Genomic DNA, 17712 nt, shown 5'->3' on the forward strand with positions numbered 1-17712 from the left:
AAGCACCAAATTAAAGTAGTTTTGTTTGTACTAGGGTTACTACCATGCTACAATAGCTACATGTAACTTTATGTTATCCACTTTATGATCTATAGGCTGTGGTACAACTCTAGAATATCGTCTTTTTCTTTTTCAATTTTTGCTTCATTTTCACCGAAAAGCAACTTATATCAATTAATGCAATATATATAGCTTAGAAAATGGGCAAAAGAAAAATTATCATAAAAAAAAAAGAAAATTCCACTCTCCTCTCTTGAGAGATATTAAAATGACACTCTCTTCCCTTTTATTTGTAAAATATAAGGATAAGTATTATTTTGGTCCCTAACGTTGAAGATCAAAATCAAAACCGTCCAAATGTAATTTTTGATTTAAAATCGTCCATAACACTTTATTTCGTATTAAAATCGTCTTTTTAAATTTTATTCCTAAACTACCCTTATTTTAATAAAAAAATTATAAAATTTAAAAAAATAAAAGAAAACAAGGAGGGGGAAGGAAACGCGTTTTTGGGGGTGGGGGGAGGGGAGGAGGCCATCGCCTTCACCGCGGGTCTCCATCGTCGCAGGAGGCCATCACCGCCACTGTTGGGTCCTTCGCCACCGAACATGAGTAGCGAGAAAGGAGATCTGAAAAAAGAGAGGGAGCACCGGTGGAGGGGAGGAGGCCACTGCCATAGCCGGCGCCACCATCGCGACACCTACATCGTCGCCGATCTGCCCACGAGCCGCCACCAGAAACGTCGCCGCCGTTCATGCATGCTTCTGCCGCTGTCGTGGAGTGCGTCGCCGGGAAGGGGAGCTCGACGCGAGGAGGGCGGCGCGCGAAAGAAAGAAAGGAATCTGAGGCTGAGCTGGGTTCCTGCCACCGCCGATCTACCCAGCCGCCGTCGCTCCGTCGCCCACGAGTTGTCGGTGGTTCTGCTTCGGCTTCTGCATCTGCTCCTTGCTTTGGCCTCTGCTTGCTGCTTTTGCTTGAGCTTCTGCTTCTGCTTCTTGTTGAATTTGTGCTTCTGCTTGTTGATTTGGCTTTGTGCTTGAACTTCTGCATCTGTTTCTGATTCGATTTCTGCTTTCTGCTTTTGCCTTCTGTTTATGTCGATTTTTCTGTTTTTTGTTTCTGTTTGTATTTCTGCTTGTGTTGATTTCTATGTCATTTGAATTTTTTTTAATGTTGAATGTTGTGTTATTATTGATTTGAATGTTCTGTTATTGTTGATAATGGATTCTTGAATTTGAATGTGTGTTCTATTGTTATTGTTGTTGTGGAAAGAAATGGCTGACAGTGGAACTAGGGGCGGTGACGATGGTGGAGAATGCACAATGAACAGTGGTGGTGGAGAATGCAAAATGATCGGATGGCTGATAGTGGAAATAAGGGGGTGACGATGGTGGAGAATGGAGAACGAATGGTGGTGACAGGGAATGTAAAATGAACGGTAGTGAAGTTGGAGATTGGGGGTATTGTTGTATTTTAAAAAATTATTTTATTCAAAAGGACGATTTTAATACGAAATAAAATGTTATGGACGATTTTAAATCAAAAATTACATTTGGACGGTTTTGATTCTGACCCTCAACATTAAGGACCAAAACAATACTTATCCCTAAAATATACATTCTCCTCCCTTATAATTTTTAAAAAACCTCTTCTTTAATCTATTTTAAATTTATTGTGTTAACTAATGTTAACTTTATCTATTTTTTTTTAAAAACAAATTATTTCTTACAAAAATATCCTTTAACAAAAATTTTATTTTTTTCTCATTAAATTTTGCTTACCAAAATATCCCTAGTAAGGTACATGCATATGTAGTTGGAAAAATATTAGTGATATGGCAAAACTATGATTATCAATATATTATTGGGAAAATGGTGGGTGTCAAAATTTCCTTTCTAATTACTTGGCACGGCCATCTTAATCACTTTATCAAATTTATGATTCTGTTTCATCTCATCTAATTTTTTAAAAAATTTGAAAAAAAAAAGACGAGAATGAATTCTTGACTTAACTAAGAGATATAAATATAATCCAATACAATTGGTACTTTATAAATATAATCCAATACAGAAGATATTGGCGAGACAAAATTAAAAGCAGTTAACGTGGGAAAAAACTAACCACTTAAAAATATGTGTATTCTTCCTTTTTCTTTTTTGTTTTGTTCGAAAGTGGAAATTCCATTAATAAATGAAGAGAATTATAAGTGGACCATAGAGATCAACAGTTTATAAAGAAGTGAGATTTTTCAAGGAAATTAATTTTTAAAAAAAAATCATAGAATTAGGGAAAAGAACTCATCAGAAAAAAAACGAAGATTTTTACACTCCGGTCCAAAACCTTTGTATTTCATATTAGGTGCTAAAATCCCAGTAAAGCAAGAGTAGTTTTGACTGCAACTTCTGTTCTAGATAAGAATAATAGTTCATTATATCAATTAAACATGCGTTACTAAACGCGTATGTCATTAGAAGTGAATAAAATCGTTAACTCGAAAAATTGTCGAATTATGATATTAAAAGTATACATTAAAGATAGATTAGTTTTGTACCGGAATATTTTGCATGTTATTCTCTCAACCTAATTCTAACATTACCAATAGTTAGAATATCCGAATTCATAAGCTTATAACCTCTACAAAAATACGAACAATTTCTTTGAGTAAAACTTTATAAGAAGCTAGAGTAGTTTTATTCCTAGATATTATTAATTTAAAGATAATTGTAATAAAACACTTGTTGAAATCAATAAAACAATTTATATTGAATAAGAAGTATATAAATAAGGTAGTGTTTGTTTTTGGAGATAGGACACAGAGAAACGAATGATTAAAACGTGTTTGGAGGTAGAGACATAAACACAAAGAGGATACTATTTTATATTTTTTATCCACTCTTTTATGAAGGACAATAATGGATACGGAATTTAAAAAGGTGGATTTTTTTATCAAAATTTTTTCCTTTCTATCCATAGATATTTTTTATTATTCTACTATTATCTCTTCTTATTTTTTCTAATTTTAGCTTCTTCTCTATATCGTAGTTCTTTTTTTTTTTCTGCGTTCTTTTTTTTTAGATACTCTTTTTTTAGAATTTCTTATTTGATTGAATAATTAATTTATTATTTTTTATCGTTCACTCTCTTTTCTATGACATGCTGTATTAACAGAGACTTAATTCATTTTTCTACTCTATGTTACTTTATTTATTCTTAATTTTGTTACTTTAATACCATTTTTATCTTATTGGTTCATAGACCAATTCTTCTTGTAATTTTCTGTACTCCTACATACTCTAATTTTTTATTAAATTAATTTGTACTTGATGTAAAAAATTTGGAATTACATGGCTATTTTAGTCATTTTGCATAATATTTTAGTTTTGTCTATATCTATCCAAACATAATACATGATATTACATTAGTGTCTTGTCCATCGTATCCAAACATAATACACAAAAAATAATTTTTAGTATCTTCGTTCTATTGTCTCTGTCTTAGTATCATGTCCTATCCTATCTCCAAAAACAAACAAACGCAACCTAAGAAATGTTAAAATGATGGAACTGTTAAATCATAGGAGTAAAGACTAGAAAAATATCTGTTTGGATATCATGATTGGAATCCAAATATCTGAATCATAAATTTGAGAGTTGCATTATGGGTCAATTCCATTTCTTGTTAGGTGTCTAATGCTTGTGGCGCCAAGTATGTTATCTGGGTTCACCTCTTCTGGAGATTGCTAGATTTTGTTCCCGACAAAGGTGGCAAAAGCTTCACCGTTAGAAGATTAATGAAATCTTTTGTTGAAAATATTTTAATTAATTGAAGGAATGAAAATCTAAAAGGTCAAGCCTGATGATCCGTCACTTTCTCTTTAGACATCCTAATTGCAACACATCGAAACAAGTCCTTAGTTTACTACCACTCTTTCTCGATTGATAGTATAAACACATATTCGTTTTTCTTTGTCTGGTTAACAATGTCTTCTATATTTTCAGAAAAAAACATTTCTAGTATTTTAAAAGTATGAAATACTGTATTTTTTATTAATTAAATAAATTTTAAATTTATATTTATATTTTATATAAATTTTTATATTTTTTATAATATTTTTTAATTTGACAGATTATTGACTACTTTTGTATGAATCTGAACTCTATTTAAAAGTAAGATTCAAAACCCTTAATATTTGTTTAAACAAACTATTTAACTAACTACTAAATGATTAAATCAATCCAAATTACACTCACATTACACACTCACCCACACAACACTAAGGCTGTGTTTGTTTACAGAGACATGACACTGAGACAGAGACACAAAGACATAAAAAATCGTATCTAGTAGAGGAGACATGGACAGAGACAATGTGTTTAGAGACACTGAATTAGTATATTTTGTATCCATCCTGACAGGAAGGACACTGAGGCACTAACAAGAAACACAATTCATTTTTATTTTTTATTTCATTATTCTTGTTAATTTTTCATAATTATATTTTTTATTATTATATTTTTCATCTCAAATTTTTTGAATGAAAAAAAATAAAAATAAATTAAATTTTCATAATTTGTTCTAGTTTATCACCAAACAGAATACAAAAACACAAAACTTTATATCTTTGTTCTAGTCTTATCCACAGCATATTAAGAAGCATATCATTTACCATCTGACCTAAACCTCACATGCACTTCTTTTAGTCTTAACTCTTGCAAGGTTCGAAGAATGAATCAAAAGATCAAAAATAGGATTTAAGCTATTTAGGGCTTAGGCCCACTCCTTCCCCCAACAACTTCTAATGTTGAGCCCAGCCCAAATACCCATATGAACATATAATAACCCAAATGTTCACGCATACCCAAAAAAAAAATCTTTCTTCATCAGGTCAAATTCATTTGCATAAAAAATATTAAAAACCAAGAAAATAATCAAAAGTTCAAAACTGATCCTAAAGCTAAAAAGTTTCAATTGCTATGTACGGATAATGTAAAATAATATTTAAATTAGTGGATGATTTATTAAAAAAATTATATGCACACAAAAAATAATTAGTCATTATATATTTGTGTCTAAATAATTTTATTTAATTTATTTTTAATATACATACATAAGATGATTGTGTGAAGTTCACAATTTCACACAAGCTAAATCCAAACTAAAATATTGTGTGGTTTTCAATTTTTTTAAGCATCCGTGACCTACTATTAAAAACAAATTAAGTTGACTTGTCTAACACAAAATAAATAGATATGAATGATTAAGAGCTTTTTGGGTTTGAAGAAGTGTTGAGAATGAGACATGAGTGAGAGGTTCTTAAAGAAGGACATGGCCATATGAATGCCTGGGGGCCCTTCTCCCTCTTTGACGGAGTCAACACTCATACTTGCGGGTGTCGGCAGCCATCAAGTTAAACCATGGAGTTACAACACCACTTTAATTACAAGAAGAAAAAAAAAAAAGTATTTTTCTCTTTATGGTTAATAAAACTTTAATGGATGTCACCTCCCTCAATTTATGGTTAAAGTATTAGTTCAAAAGATCAAACTCAAACTGAATATAATATATTGATTACCACACTTTACCTATAGGTTCATGTTTGAATGGTTTCTAAAGCAGGATGTGTATAAAGTAATTTGATTCTAAAATATTTAACCTCTTTGTTTATATTTAAAGGTTTAATTATTCTACTGTAGGTCTTGTAGTTTTATCGAATTTTTAATTGGATTTTTATATATATTTTTTTAATTGAATTTTTCTATCATATGAGATTTTGTAATTAAGTTTTTACAATAACAAAAATATTGAAATTAATAAAATATTCTATTAAATAAAATAAAATATTCAATAAAATATTAGGCATATTCATTTTGTTTAACAGAATATTTCGTTAATTTTAATATTTTTATTACGATAAAAATTTAATTATAAAATTTGATATAATATAATGACTTAACTAAAAATTTAATAAACTATAAAATCGATAGAATAATTAAATATTTTTTAAAAGAAATAAATGTGAGTCAATTTGATTAATTTTTTGTTAACTTGTTAGTTCATTTAAAAGTTGTTAACGTTAACGTTAACGTGTCACTGTTAGGATTTAGGTGCGTATCACGTAAAATTTTACAGAAATTTTAATATGGCACCTAACATGCGGGGATGGAGTTAGGATTGATTTAAGGGAGGGCAAAAATTCAATTTACAAGGAAAAAGGAATTAAAATAAAATTTAAAGACCAAATTAAAATTTATATGTGATTTACAAGAAAAAATTGAAGATTGGAGGACATGAAACTAAAACAAGGAATAATTTAACTTATATAGTAAATTATTAACAGGTATATAATCTTTACACACAAGACTTGAGAAAAAGACAATAAGATGAGTAATGCACTAAATGCATGACAAGATAGCTATATATGAGCCATTCGATTTGATGGTAACGTCTAGTAATTGCTTGCAATTGGTCCCATTCATTTTGATTGTTCTTGAGGAAATATTATTTTCCTCAAATATCACACTAAATCGTGTGTGAAGAAGATCTTTCAAGCCTACAAGTTTTACCATCCTGTGTTCACATCAAATGGTTGAAATGATAGACGAACAACTCTTTTTTGTAAATGTACACCTAATGTTAAATACTTCATTTCTGTTATTTAAAAGTTGATAAACGTGCACAATAATTTCTTGGCTCCTTAGTAATGTAGATCACTCTACCTTTAGAATTATAAAAACCATGTTAAGTTGTTAACGCCAAGTAATTTAGCACTAACTTGAGAGAAAAATAATGGTATGAGTTATGTATTTATGAATCTATAATATAACCCTCCACAATAAAATTGTTGCAAATTCTAGAAACAAAGTCTCTTTCTAAACGAGAACTTGCAGAAGTTGTTAAAACTGTCTTAGCCGCCTCAGATTAACAAAACCCACAAGCAATGATGAGGGAATTTTTACTGTTATAAAATAAAAAAAAAATATTTTCAAAAAAAGAAAATATCTTTATTTTATTTTTTAGGATTTTTTTATTTTTTATTTTTTAGAATTTGGTTAAGTTCGTCTAAGCCTAAGTGAACATCAGCAAATGTAACGGTCCATAACCTAGATGAATTGCGTGAAATTTGCCTTAGCCTTGGGTGGACTTTCTTGCCTGTACATGCTTTTTTTTATTATTATTTTTTTATTTTACATCATAATTAAATATTCATTATGTAGTTCGTCTAGAGTCTAGAGTTTTGAGATCAAGAGATATAGGATTTTTTATTTAAATAAATAAAATAAAAGCATTAATTACCGAAATAAATAAATTTAAAAATATTTATCGATTAGTCATATTTCGTTTACACTGTAAACGAAATGGCATTGCATGTATCTCGTTTACAGTGTAAACGAGATATGACACGTCAGCTGCGTCATGGCTATCTCGTTTACAGTGTAAACAAAATAGACCTTTATCTCGTTTACACTGTAAACGAGATAAGATCGAATGGCGCCTATAAATAGAAATCGTTTATAGCATGTTCCTGGACCCTACTTTGACCTAGTTAAACTATTTCTCTCCTCTTTTAACCGTTTCCTACCATATTTGAGTCTGATACGGTGATGGCACGCCAGGCGGGGCACGATGGAGACATCAACAGACTAAATGAGACCTCCCATTACGCCGGGACAGCCGACTTTGAGGTAAGTCGTGTTATGTTCGGTTAATCTAATAAGTATGTGGACATTGTTAGGGTAGTCGCGTAGTGACAAGCACTGAGTAAAATGCCTTAGGGGTTGGAATGTATGATGAATTTAGAACAATATTTGCTTGCGTACAATTTTTTTTACTTAATTAGGATTTGCTTACCGACATAAGTAATTTAGAGACAGCTGTACAGTAGAGTAGACACATGGTAGTATGTTCTTAAGTAGTAGTAGTACGTTATTCTTAAGTAGAGTAGAAAAATGTATTATTATATGTTTAGAGGTTAAAAATTTATTTTTGCATTCCGCAGAGGCCTCGCCTTCTATTGCCCCGACGAGTCAACCATACCCTTCTTCCACCGGACGCCATCGTCCTGTATCTAGCTGAGGCCGGATTCGGCGACACAATGCCGCTCAGGGACTTCACATTTGACAATTCCCTTATTTCAGCACTCGTGGAGCGATGGTGTCCGGAGATGCACACGTTTCATCTCCCGTGGGGTCAGGTGACTATCACCCTGCAGGACGTGGTGTATCACCTGGGCCTACGTGCACACGGGAACCCCGTTGGGGGTGCCTGCGTAACTTTGGTAGGTGGTACAACACGGAGACGTGGGCCATGGTGGAGCAGCTCCTTAGTGCCAGGCCTCCGGTGGTGGCACAGCAGGCAGCGTAGAGGAAAAAGTCGTTCAATAGGGAGCAGCCAATGCCTGGGATTCCAGTGAATCTTGACAGGTATGAATGTGGTTAATTTCTTCAAAATTATACCTTGCTTGTTGTGTTGTTGTTCTGAAAGCCATACTATTTTATTTACTTAATATGTCTAACCATAGGTATCTGACCACCACTGGTCGTGATGAGGATGTCTGGTGGCCGGAGCGACTCCAGCAGTGGTACGACAGTTGGAGGCAGAGGTTCGAGCCTGGTCGCATGATTACCGTGCACTTTACGATCGACATTAGGCCAACCGGCGAGTACTACGATTGGTGGCGTGGGGCTTGCCGTGTGAGGCACCTATCTGGGCAGGAGGTTTTGGAGGACTCCAGGCTGGTAGAGTTGCCCCCCGACATTCAGCCCACAGCCAGCCAGCCGAGGGACGATGTTACCCTTCTGAGGGGCATGCCGGATCGGAGGAGACATGCGAAGGAGGTCAGAGAGGACACTCGCCGTCCTGCTAGGAGGGAGCGGGGCCAGAGAGAGCGTCGGCCAAGTGACCCCGTCAGGAAGGAGGGGCCAGGCCTCGACAAGCTAGGAGTGACGCAGAGTCAGAGGAGGAGGCGGAGTTCGACCGTCACGAGGATTTGGGGGACGTACCAGTTCACGGTGTCACGTCACCTACAGGACTGACTCTTCCACCTCCCCCCTCCATCCGTACACGGAGCGTGGCATTCATTCGGTTCCGGTGGGCAGCAGGCTCGCCCAGCCTGGGATACATCACCACCAGGTTGGCACGAGGGAGGTACATCCGGGACCCATCAGGAGGAGGATGTCTTTCTTGACGAGATTCTTATTGACGACGCTTTCCTACACACGGTGCAGTCCCCCATCATGGATTGGTTAGTTGAGTCATTTCGCACAGGCATGGAAGTTGGCATCGCGAACGACCATCACCCATCAGCCCTTGCCCAGACTTCCAGTTGGATGCCAAGATTTCACCGGCATCTGGCTCCTCATACGGGACGGGCCTTCGGCCAGGCAGCCAGTATGCAATACCCCCTTCCCACGACTATGGCATGTACCTGAGCCAGTCCCAGCCTCAGGTGACCCCACCGGTCGCTCCACACCCGCAGACTCAGATTCAGTTACACCAGTTTGCCACAGGTCCATCGTCAGGAGAGGGCAACCGTCTCGTCTTCAGATGTAGCAGGATCCTTGACTGGCTAGACCTCGGCGACAGGCTCAGCCTCCCCCATGTGGCACTGGGCACAGGCGCCACTACCAGGATCTACACCAGAGACAGTGATTATAGTATTGTCTGTACCATAGTTGCATTAACCTTATCTATGTATTTTTGATTACTTAGTAGTTTGGTATGTACATTTGGATTCTAATTGGACAATTACATTTGTGGTACTTAGTTTGTGTATACTGATATTTAAATTCTTGTTCTTATGAGCATTTACGTTTATGTTACTGTTCCTTTCAAGGAAAAAAAAAAATAACACATCATAAAGGGACGGGCACGTCATTAAACCTTTCATTAGAAGTTACAATGTTTTACGTCCATTGTTACTACAACATTAGATAACGCACTATATAAAAACAAGACCAATACATGCCAACTTTGGTAAACATACAACCCTAGGGTGACCTACATATCTCTCGTGGGCTGATTAGGACATCCTCTTCTAGTATGACCGTATTGCCTACACATGCCACACCGCTTCTCATGTCGTTCAGTCTCATCCATATCATTCCGAAACCTGGTGGACACGGGCCTTCCAGTCAGTGACAGATCCAAAATATTTTAGGAGTGGGGACAAAAATATATACACTAAAATAAAATTTGTTAAACATTACTAATTATATGGAGATATAAAAATTAAAAAAAGTTAGTGAACACTTTTATTCTTAAAATACTATTTATTATATATAATTTATAACTATAATTGTTTGAATTAAAATTTGCAATTGAAAATATCAAAAAGAGAAACAATGAAATTGAAAGATACATAGAATCATAGAGAGCTATATAAAATAAAATAGAGAATTTAAAATTTACCTTTTGATGAAGAGAAGATGACCACTAGACAAGGAATAGAAAAAGAAGGTTGAAAATATGAAACGAAGAAAAGGGTTTAAGAGAATAAATGAGTGACGGCTGAGATTTAAAAATAGAAGAAGACAATTTAATTAGGTTAACTAATAATCAAAATTATAAAAAGATAAAAATGATCTTAAACTTTTAATAATTGGACTTAGTTTATTTGTAGTGAAATCATTTAAAATTTAAAATAAACACATATTATATATAAAAAAAATCAAATGACACTGGGGGCAAGTGTCCCCCATTTATAAGCATGGGTCCATGCTTGCTTCCAGTTGCCTTCCGACGCATTACTGGGTTAGGACACAGCTTCGTTCCATGCCACTCCACCCACAACAACTCGTTTGGGATAGGGAGAAACTCCATCTTGTACACCTTGAAAATAGCTTCCTGTTTGTACACAGGATGCACGTACGAGGCCCACACTATGCTAGCAGCGGCACACCCAACTAGTGCGTGACGGCACGGATAGTGGAGGACTTGGAACAAGCCACAGTCACAGGTGCCGTCCGATAGCCGAACACGGAAGGACCCACCCCTCATCCCTCAAACGGCTCAAGCTCCTCGACAACAAACACCGATGCCCGCCTGTCGCAGTGAGTGACACGCATCTTCGATATCCCTTCTCTGCTCTTCTCAATGGCGGCCAATAGTTTCTGTGAGAATCGGCATCCAGCAGCGAGCTGTGACTGTGCCTCTCTGCCATTTGTCACGAACAACTTCTGTAATCTCTCGTATGCGATCCGCACAATGGCAGAAATCAGCAAGTACCAGGTGCCCTTCAACACTGCATTGATGCACTCGGACAGATTTGTCGTCATGTGACCAAATCGACACCCGTTGTCGCAATGTTGTAACCAAATCTCCTTCCTGAAATGACCAGCCCAGTCAACCATCGTAGGCGAGACTCCTCTCAGCGCATCCATGTACCACTCGTAACCGGCCTGGCTTGGACTATAAGCAGCGTTAATGAGATACCTCTTGCCCTCGGCTGATTTGAACCGAGTCATGAAGTTCGCAGCCATGTGTCTTATGCAGTAAGCATGGTAGGCTCTGGAGGGATGCCATCCACCATCATCAGAGCTAAGCGCGGCCTTGATAGCCTGAGATCTGTCAGAGATAACCAGCAGGCTGTCTTGTGGAGTGACGTGACGTCTCAGATTAATTAGGAAGAACGACCATGACTCGATACTCTCAGACTCTACGATGGCAAAAGCAATAGGCAGGATGTTGCTATTCCCATCTTGCGCCATCGCAATAAGCAACACACCATCATACCGGCCATACAGATGCGTACCATCTACAGAGACAAAGGGCTTGCAATGCTTGAAGGCTTCGACACATGACGGGAAAGACCAAAATACCTTGTCGAACATACTGCAGTCACGTACCAGGAGGTGTCCATCGTAGAATGGTTTGACGCGTAAGTCACAAATGGTACCAGGAAAATAGCTCTGCAGTGCCTGAAGCAACTTGGGAACCTTGTTGTACGACTCTTCCCAATCCCCATAGATTTGTGCAATTGCCTTCTGCTTGGCCATCCACACCTTTCTGTAGGACGGTTTGAAGTGATAGCTTGCTTGGACCGCTCCTTGTAAAACCAGAATGCTGACAGAGGGGTTGGACTGAATCAACGGCAAGATGACCCGGCAGATCAGACTGCTGTCTAGCTGACGATGGTCTTGAGACATGGTGGGTGCTAGACAACTATGCACTCCACCCACCCTCCGAATCTCCCTGAACACAACAACACATTATTGCTTCAGCCATGTCGTATACCTACTTAGTATATCGTATAGAAGTAATGAAAGGCACATGTAAACTTAAGCTTACCAGTATCCGAGGTTCTGACGAAGGGCCACACTGAGGCTCTATTGACACCCATTATCAGCTTGACGACACTGCACATGGTACTTTAACCGGTCCGATTCGATCACTCGGTACTCCGCACTCCTCCAATACTGTAGTTCTTGATACCCTGAAACACTGCCTCTCGGCTTCTAAACTTGTGGCCGACTTGAAACTCTACACCGCCGTCTAGGTTGTAATCCTCTTCACCCGTGTCAAGAAACGGAGTCCTCTCATGCATGGCGTCCAAATCCAGACTATGATAGTGAGACGGAACTGCCGAAAGTGCCGGTATTGGAAGAGGTGGAGGCACGACGTGGCGGGCCGCAGTCGGAACGGGTGTCTCCGGAACACACTTATTCTCATCCCCACTATCGGACAAGTCGCTATCACCACTGTCCGCCACGTAATCCTCGTCCGACTCCTCTTCGCACTCCTCGGCCTGATCCAATGGTACAGCAACATGAATGGGCGGTAGTGCAAGGGGTCGGTTGTCCTGCACATAGGTCGAGTGTACAGAAGGACCATCGCCACTGTATCCCAGCTCTGCAGACAGCTCCATCACTTGCTCCACCATGATGTCGAACATCACTCACACATGCTCGTCGCCTTGTGGTTGGAATAGTCGAAACTGGAAGACTCATTACCCATGGGGGCTAGCAACCTATACGCCACCCTTCCGATCTCCCTCGCTTCTGTACCACCGAGCCTGCTCAATATCAAACTCTTCAAATCCGACAACGTATTTACACGTTGAGTGCGAAACAATATCGGTTCCTCGCACTCAAATGTCACCCCATTATCGTCATTTCTCATATGTCAATCGGGATACACAAGCACAACTATATACGGACTACTACTGACCATTAATGCCTTGTATTTGTGAAAAATATGATACGAAAAGTTTGTGAGAAATACCAAGGATTACACATCCTTTTATAGCCGGTGGGACACAACTTCAAGTATCTCGTTTACACTGTAAACATCATGAACAATTAATGTATCTCGTTTACAGTGTAAACAAGATACATGCAATGCCATCTCATTAATTATTTATTTTAGTAATTAATGCTTTTATTTTATTTATTTAAATAAAAAATCCTGAGATATATGGACAAAAATGAAATGGAATTAGAGCGAAAAAAGGGATCGCGTTTCTTTCTCTGTTTTGTGGAAAGAGGGGAAAAGTAAAGGAAAAAGTTTGTGGTGAATTAGGTAAATGACAAAAGAAGGAGTGCTTTAGGCGCATGATACCTGCTCTCTCTTTAGAAACATTCCAACCTCTTCCCCCAAAAAATTAAATGATGAATATGAGTTCTTTCACCTTTATTTTGATTCTCCTATGCGCCTCTAAACTATAAACCATTCGAAATGACAAGAATAGATACTTTCCTCTGTAACAAATTTAAGTTGATTGAATAATTAGTTTGCATGTTTGCTTAAAAAAAAAATAAAATTAAAATTTATTAAGTTATGACAAATTTTTAAATAAAATTTTGATTAACAACGAATTAATTCTTGTCTTATAGAATTAAAAGATGCCGTAAATAATAAAAAAAATACTGAATTTATTATTGACAAAATATAAATTTTATTTAATATATATGTTAATAATACAAGAATATTAACTTTGTGGAAGCTTAAACATTACAATCAAATTAAAAAAATGAAAAATGTTAAAGAATTAGTATAATTTATTATTTTTGACAAGTAGTTAGTTAATAATATTTAAAAAATATATTGTTAGATTGCTAAACTAAAAAATTTGGCCTAATAGCTAAAAGTGCTGACCAAAAATTATAAATTTTGCTAGCTCTTCAACAAAAGAGAAGCAAGAGTTGAGGACATATAAGAGAGGACATTTTTAAGCTACAAAAAGTGAACTGATTTTGATCTTTTTGATTTCAATGTCAGAGATGACAAGAGATTGAACTTTTTGAGCTTTTTTGATCTTTTGTTTGTTGTTCCACTTTAATGTGTTGAGTTTTTTTATTTCAAAAAAGAATTATTATAAAACAAATAGATATTTTGTAATTTAATAATAAATATATATTTAATCACGATACTTTCTATATTTTGTCTAATTTGTAAATAAGAGTAACATAAATAGAGAATGGTAAAAATAATTTGAGTGTTTGTTCCTTGTCCTAAGGGTTTGGAAAGAATAAAAAATGGTGGAAGCATAGAAGGAAGGGAGGAATGGGATATACGATAAAGATGCATGTGGAGTGCCGTGAAAAAAGTTTAACTGATTGGTGCCCCCACCAAATCTGGTGGAAATATCTTTGGCTGTGACTTGAAAACGACGCATATTTGAAAATGTTACTCCCATTTGCTCAATGGTCCCAAAAATTCAATTCCTAAGCTTATAAACAACGCAACCCACATTCTAATCAATGACACCCCCCATCTCTTTCCAGCTCAACAAGTTGAATTTTTCTCAGCAACGTGACAAACGTAACTCATCAATTCTGACTTTCTTAATTCATCATATTTCCTACTCTCTTGCCTTCCAACCTACATAAGCTCTTGTTATTGAATCAAAGTTGCATTATTTAATTTGAACTTGCTTTGGGTTTTTTATAACGAATTAATACGTATAATGAAATATCGTACTCAATTGAGTGTTTACTTTTATTCAGAACAAAAATTGTGCAGCTCAATTTTATTTGAATCTGCATGGCCAGTAACAAAATTCTGATCCAATTTAACTGAATCTTTCCAAAACAGCTACATGCTTTCAATCCGTGAATATTAGGTGTATGTGAATGTGAAAGACAAATGGACAGTACCTAAATTCACTTTAGTCTAGAATGTGTTGATATGTTAAAATCCTGGTGGTTAGATTGCACGAGAAAAGTAACACAAATCATGAATAACAAACAGTGCTTTGCATATGCACGAATTGGAGAGAAAAGTAACACAAATAGGAATCACATCACACTCGTTCATTGCTGAATCAGAATATGGGGCAGGTAGGCTTCACTTGAACACAAAATAATAAAATGGAACAAATTTTGGTGTAAAAAAAAAAAAGAAAAGAAAAGATAGTAGTCCACCAGATAGTTGTCCAATAATTAATATTTTCCATCTTTTTTATTATGCAGTAATTTTTTTATTAGCTAATACAATAGAATAGAGAGTAGCTTTTTATTTTAAAAAGTATTAGAATTGAGATTAGACGGGTTTAATTTAATGCCAAAAACTAGCTTAAATGTTTAGGAATATCTCACATTTATAAACTCTCTAAAAATTTTATCATTAAGAAATGTAACATTTATAATATACTAAAAAATATATATAACTTATGGATGCTAAGAAAAGAAAAGATAATAAAGTAAACAGAAATTCTTTACATACAAGCGATTAAGGCTTGTAAACCTTACAAGTCCAATTAAAACTAACGTTCAAAACGCGCTTCGAACCGTTCTTCTTCCTCTTCATCTTCTTCTTCTTCTTATTCTTTTCTTTCGTTTCTTGCCTTCTCTTTCTCCTTCTTCTTATTCTTCTTGCTGCACGTTCTTCTTCCTCTTCCTCTTCTTGTTCTTCTTCTTCTTTTCTTTCGTTTCTTACCTTCTCTTTCTCCTTCTTCTTCTTCTTGCTACACGTTCTTCTTCCTCGTCTTCCTCTTCTTCTTCTTCATTTATGTGCTTTTCTCTCTGTTTTCTTTCTTCGTTATTCTCGATTTCCATTGTTTTTTGACATCAAGCTCTTGAATCGTTTTTGAAGAAGAAGAAGCAGCAGAAGATGAGGAGGAGAAAGAGAAATAGTTCTGAATTATACATAAGGTGTACTTCAACGAATTTTGGGTGTATTTCTTAAATCCTTTGGGTGTAGTTTTGTAATCCTTTGGGTGTATTTCTGTAATCTTTTGGGTATATTTCTATAATCGTTTGGGTGTATTTCTGTAATCTTTTGGGTGTATTTTTGTAATCGTTTGGGTGTATTTCTGAAGTTTCATTATCTTCAAAACGATTTCAAAGCTTGATTTAAGAAACCATGAAAATCGAAAAAAAACGAAGAAGAAGAAGAAGAAGAGGAAGAAGAAGAAGAGGAGGAGGAAGAGGAAGAGAAAGAGGAAGAGGAAGAAGAAGAAGAAGAAGAGTCATTCATAATACATGGTGAGTGTAGCGCTTTGAAAATAGGAAACGGTTGAATAACGCGTTAAAAAGCCTGTATGTGTAGCAACTTGTAAGACTTGTAAGTCAAAAAGACTTGTAAGTCAAAAAGACTTTTATGTATAGCAGGACTCTAAAGTAAAATTTTTTTAAATGACAACAATTTGACATAGATAAGGGACTTTTTACTTAAATAAAATAAAAACTTTAAATTTACACAATTTTTCTAAATTAAATTGTAATGAAGAATAAAAAAAAACTGTGAAAAGGAATAAACAAATTCAAAATAAATTAGATTGATTAGCATTTTTTGTGAAATTTAGTGTTATTAATTGACCAAAAAAAATTGAATATCATGTGCTTAGGAAAAAATTGATTGCAGTATTTAAATTCAATTCAATAAATAGTTATATTTTAAGTTTTGAATTATATTAATTGATTATTTGTTAGCTAGCTGATATTCCCATAGTTGATTTACTTATGCTTTGCTTTCCTTATTTTAAGGGTCAGACTTTCATATATCTTTGTTAATTACTCTTCATATATATGTAAACAGAAAGTTAATGAAATCTTAATTTCTTATTTTGTATTTTTAAATTTTAATAACCTTAAAAAACAAAACCCTAAATATTAAAGTACTATACAGCTAACTGGGCACTTAATTGAAGTAACCAACATCCCATACTTTATTTATTCGGGGTTGTCTTGATTGACTGAATTTGGTCAACTAGTTATAAAATACTTTATCAATACTTATAAAATATCATGCCAACGAGTTATAATTCAAATAATATATTTTTTTTATATTCATTTAAAAATCACGAATTCGAGTCTCTTCATAAAAAAAATACTTATAAGATATTATGACCTAGTCTCCCACTCTAATGCCCACATAAAAAAATCCCATACCCGTTTCGCCAGTCGTCACGGGTATCATGGTAATGGTATCCGTGCAGGGGATGTGGACACAATTGACATTTTGAGTCCGTTACAAAATGTAATAAAGTTTAGATTTATCATAAATTAATTTTTTACTTATATAGAAAACTAAACAAAATATATTTAATAAAATAAAACACTAAGTATGTTCTAGTATCTAGTTTTTTTTTAATGAGTAGCTATTATTGCTAACTCGAATATGATTTTACCTTGAACAAAAGTTAATTTAATTAAATCATTATAAAAGAATGAAAAATAATAAGATATCTTTCATTTTGTATAGTCAGCAAGACAGCAATGATTGTTAATTTAAGTATGTATTATCTTATTTCATTTTATATGATTGTTTTCTAAG

General features: G+C 35.2%; 1 protein-coding gene across 1 annotated transcript; it reads right to left on the minus strand.

The window, feature by feature from the left end:
• LOC107607867 lies at positions 10992 to 12143 on the minus strand. The gene has a single exon (XM_016309765.1). It carries the CDS (start codon positions 12141 to 12143, stop codon positions 10992 to 10994), a length of 1152 nt encoding a protein of 383 aa, XP_016165251.1.

This window comes from Arachis ipaensis, chromosome B07 (genome assembly GCF_000816755.2).
Source record: "Arachis ipaensis cultivar K30076 chromosome B07, Araip1.1, whole genome shotgun sequence".
NCBI lineage: Eukaryota > Viridiplantae > Streptophyta > Magnoliopsida > Fabales > Fabaceae > Arachis > Arachis ipaensis.

Coding starts and splice junctions, on each gene's coding strand:
- LOC107607867 (XM_016309765.1), bottom strand. CDS start 12,143: ATGTCTCAAGACCATCGTCAGCTAGACAGCAGTCTGATCTGCCGGGTC.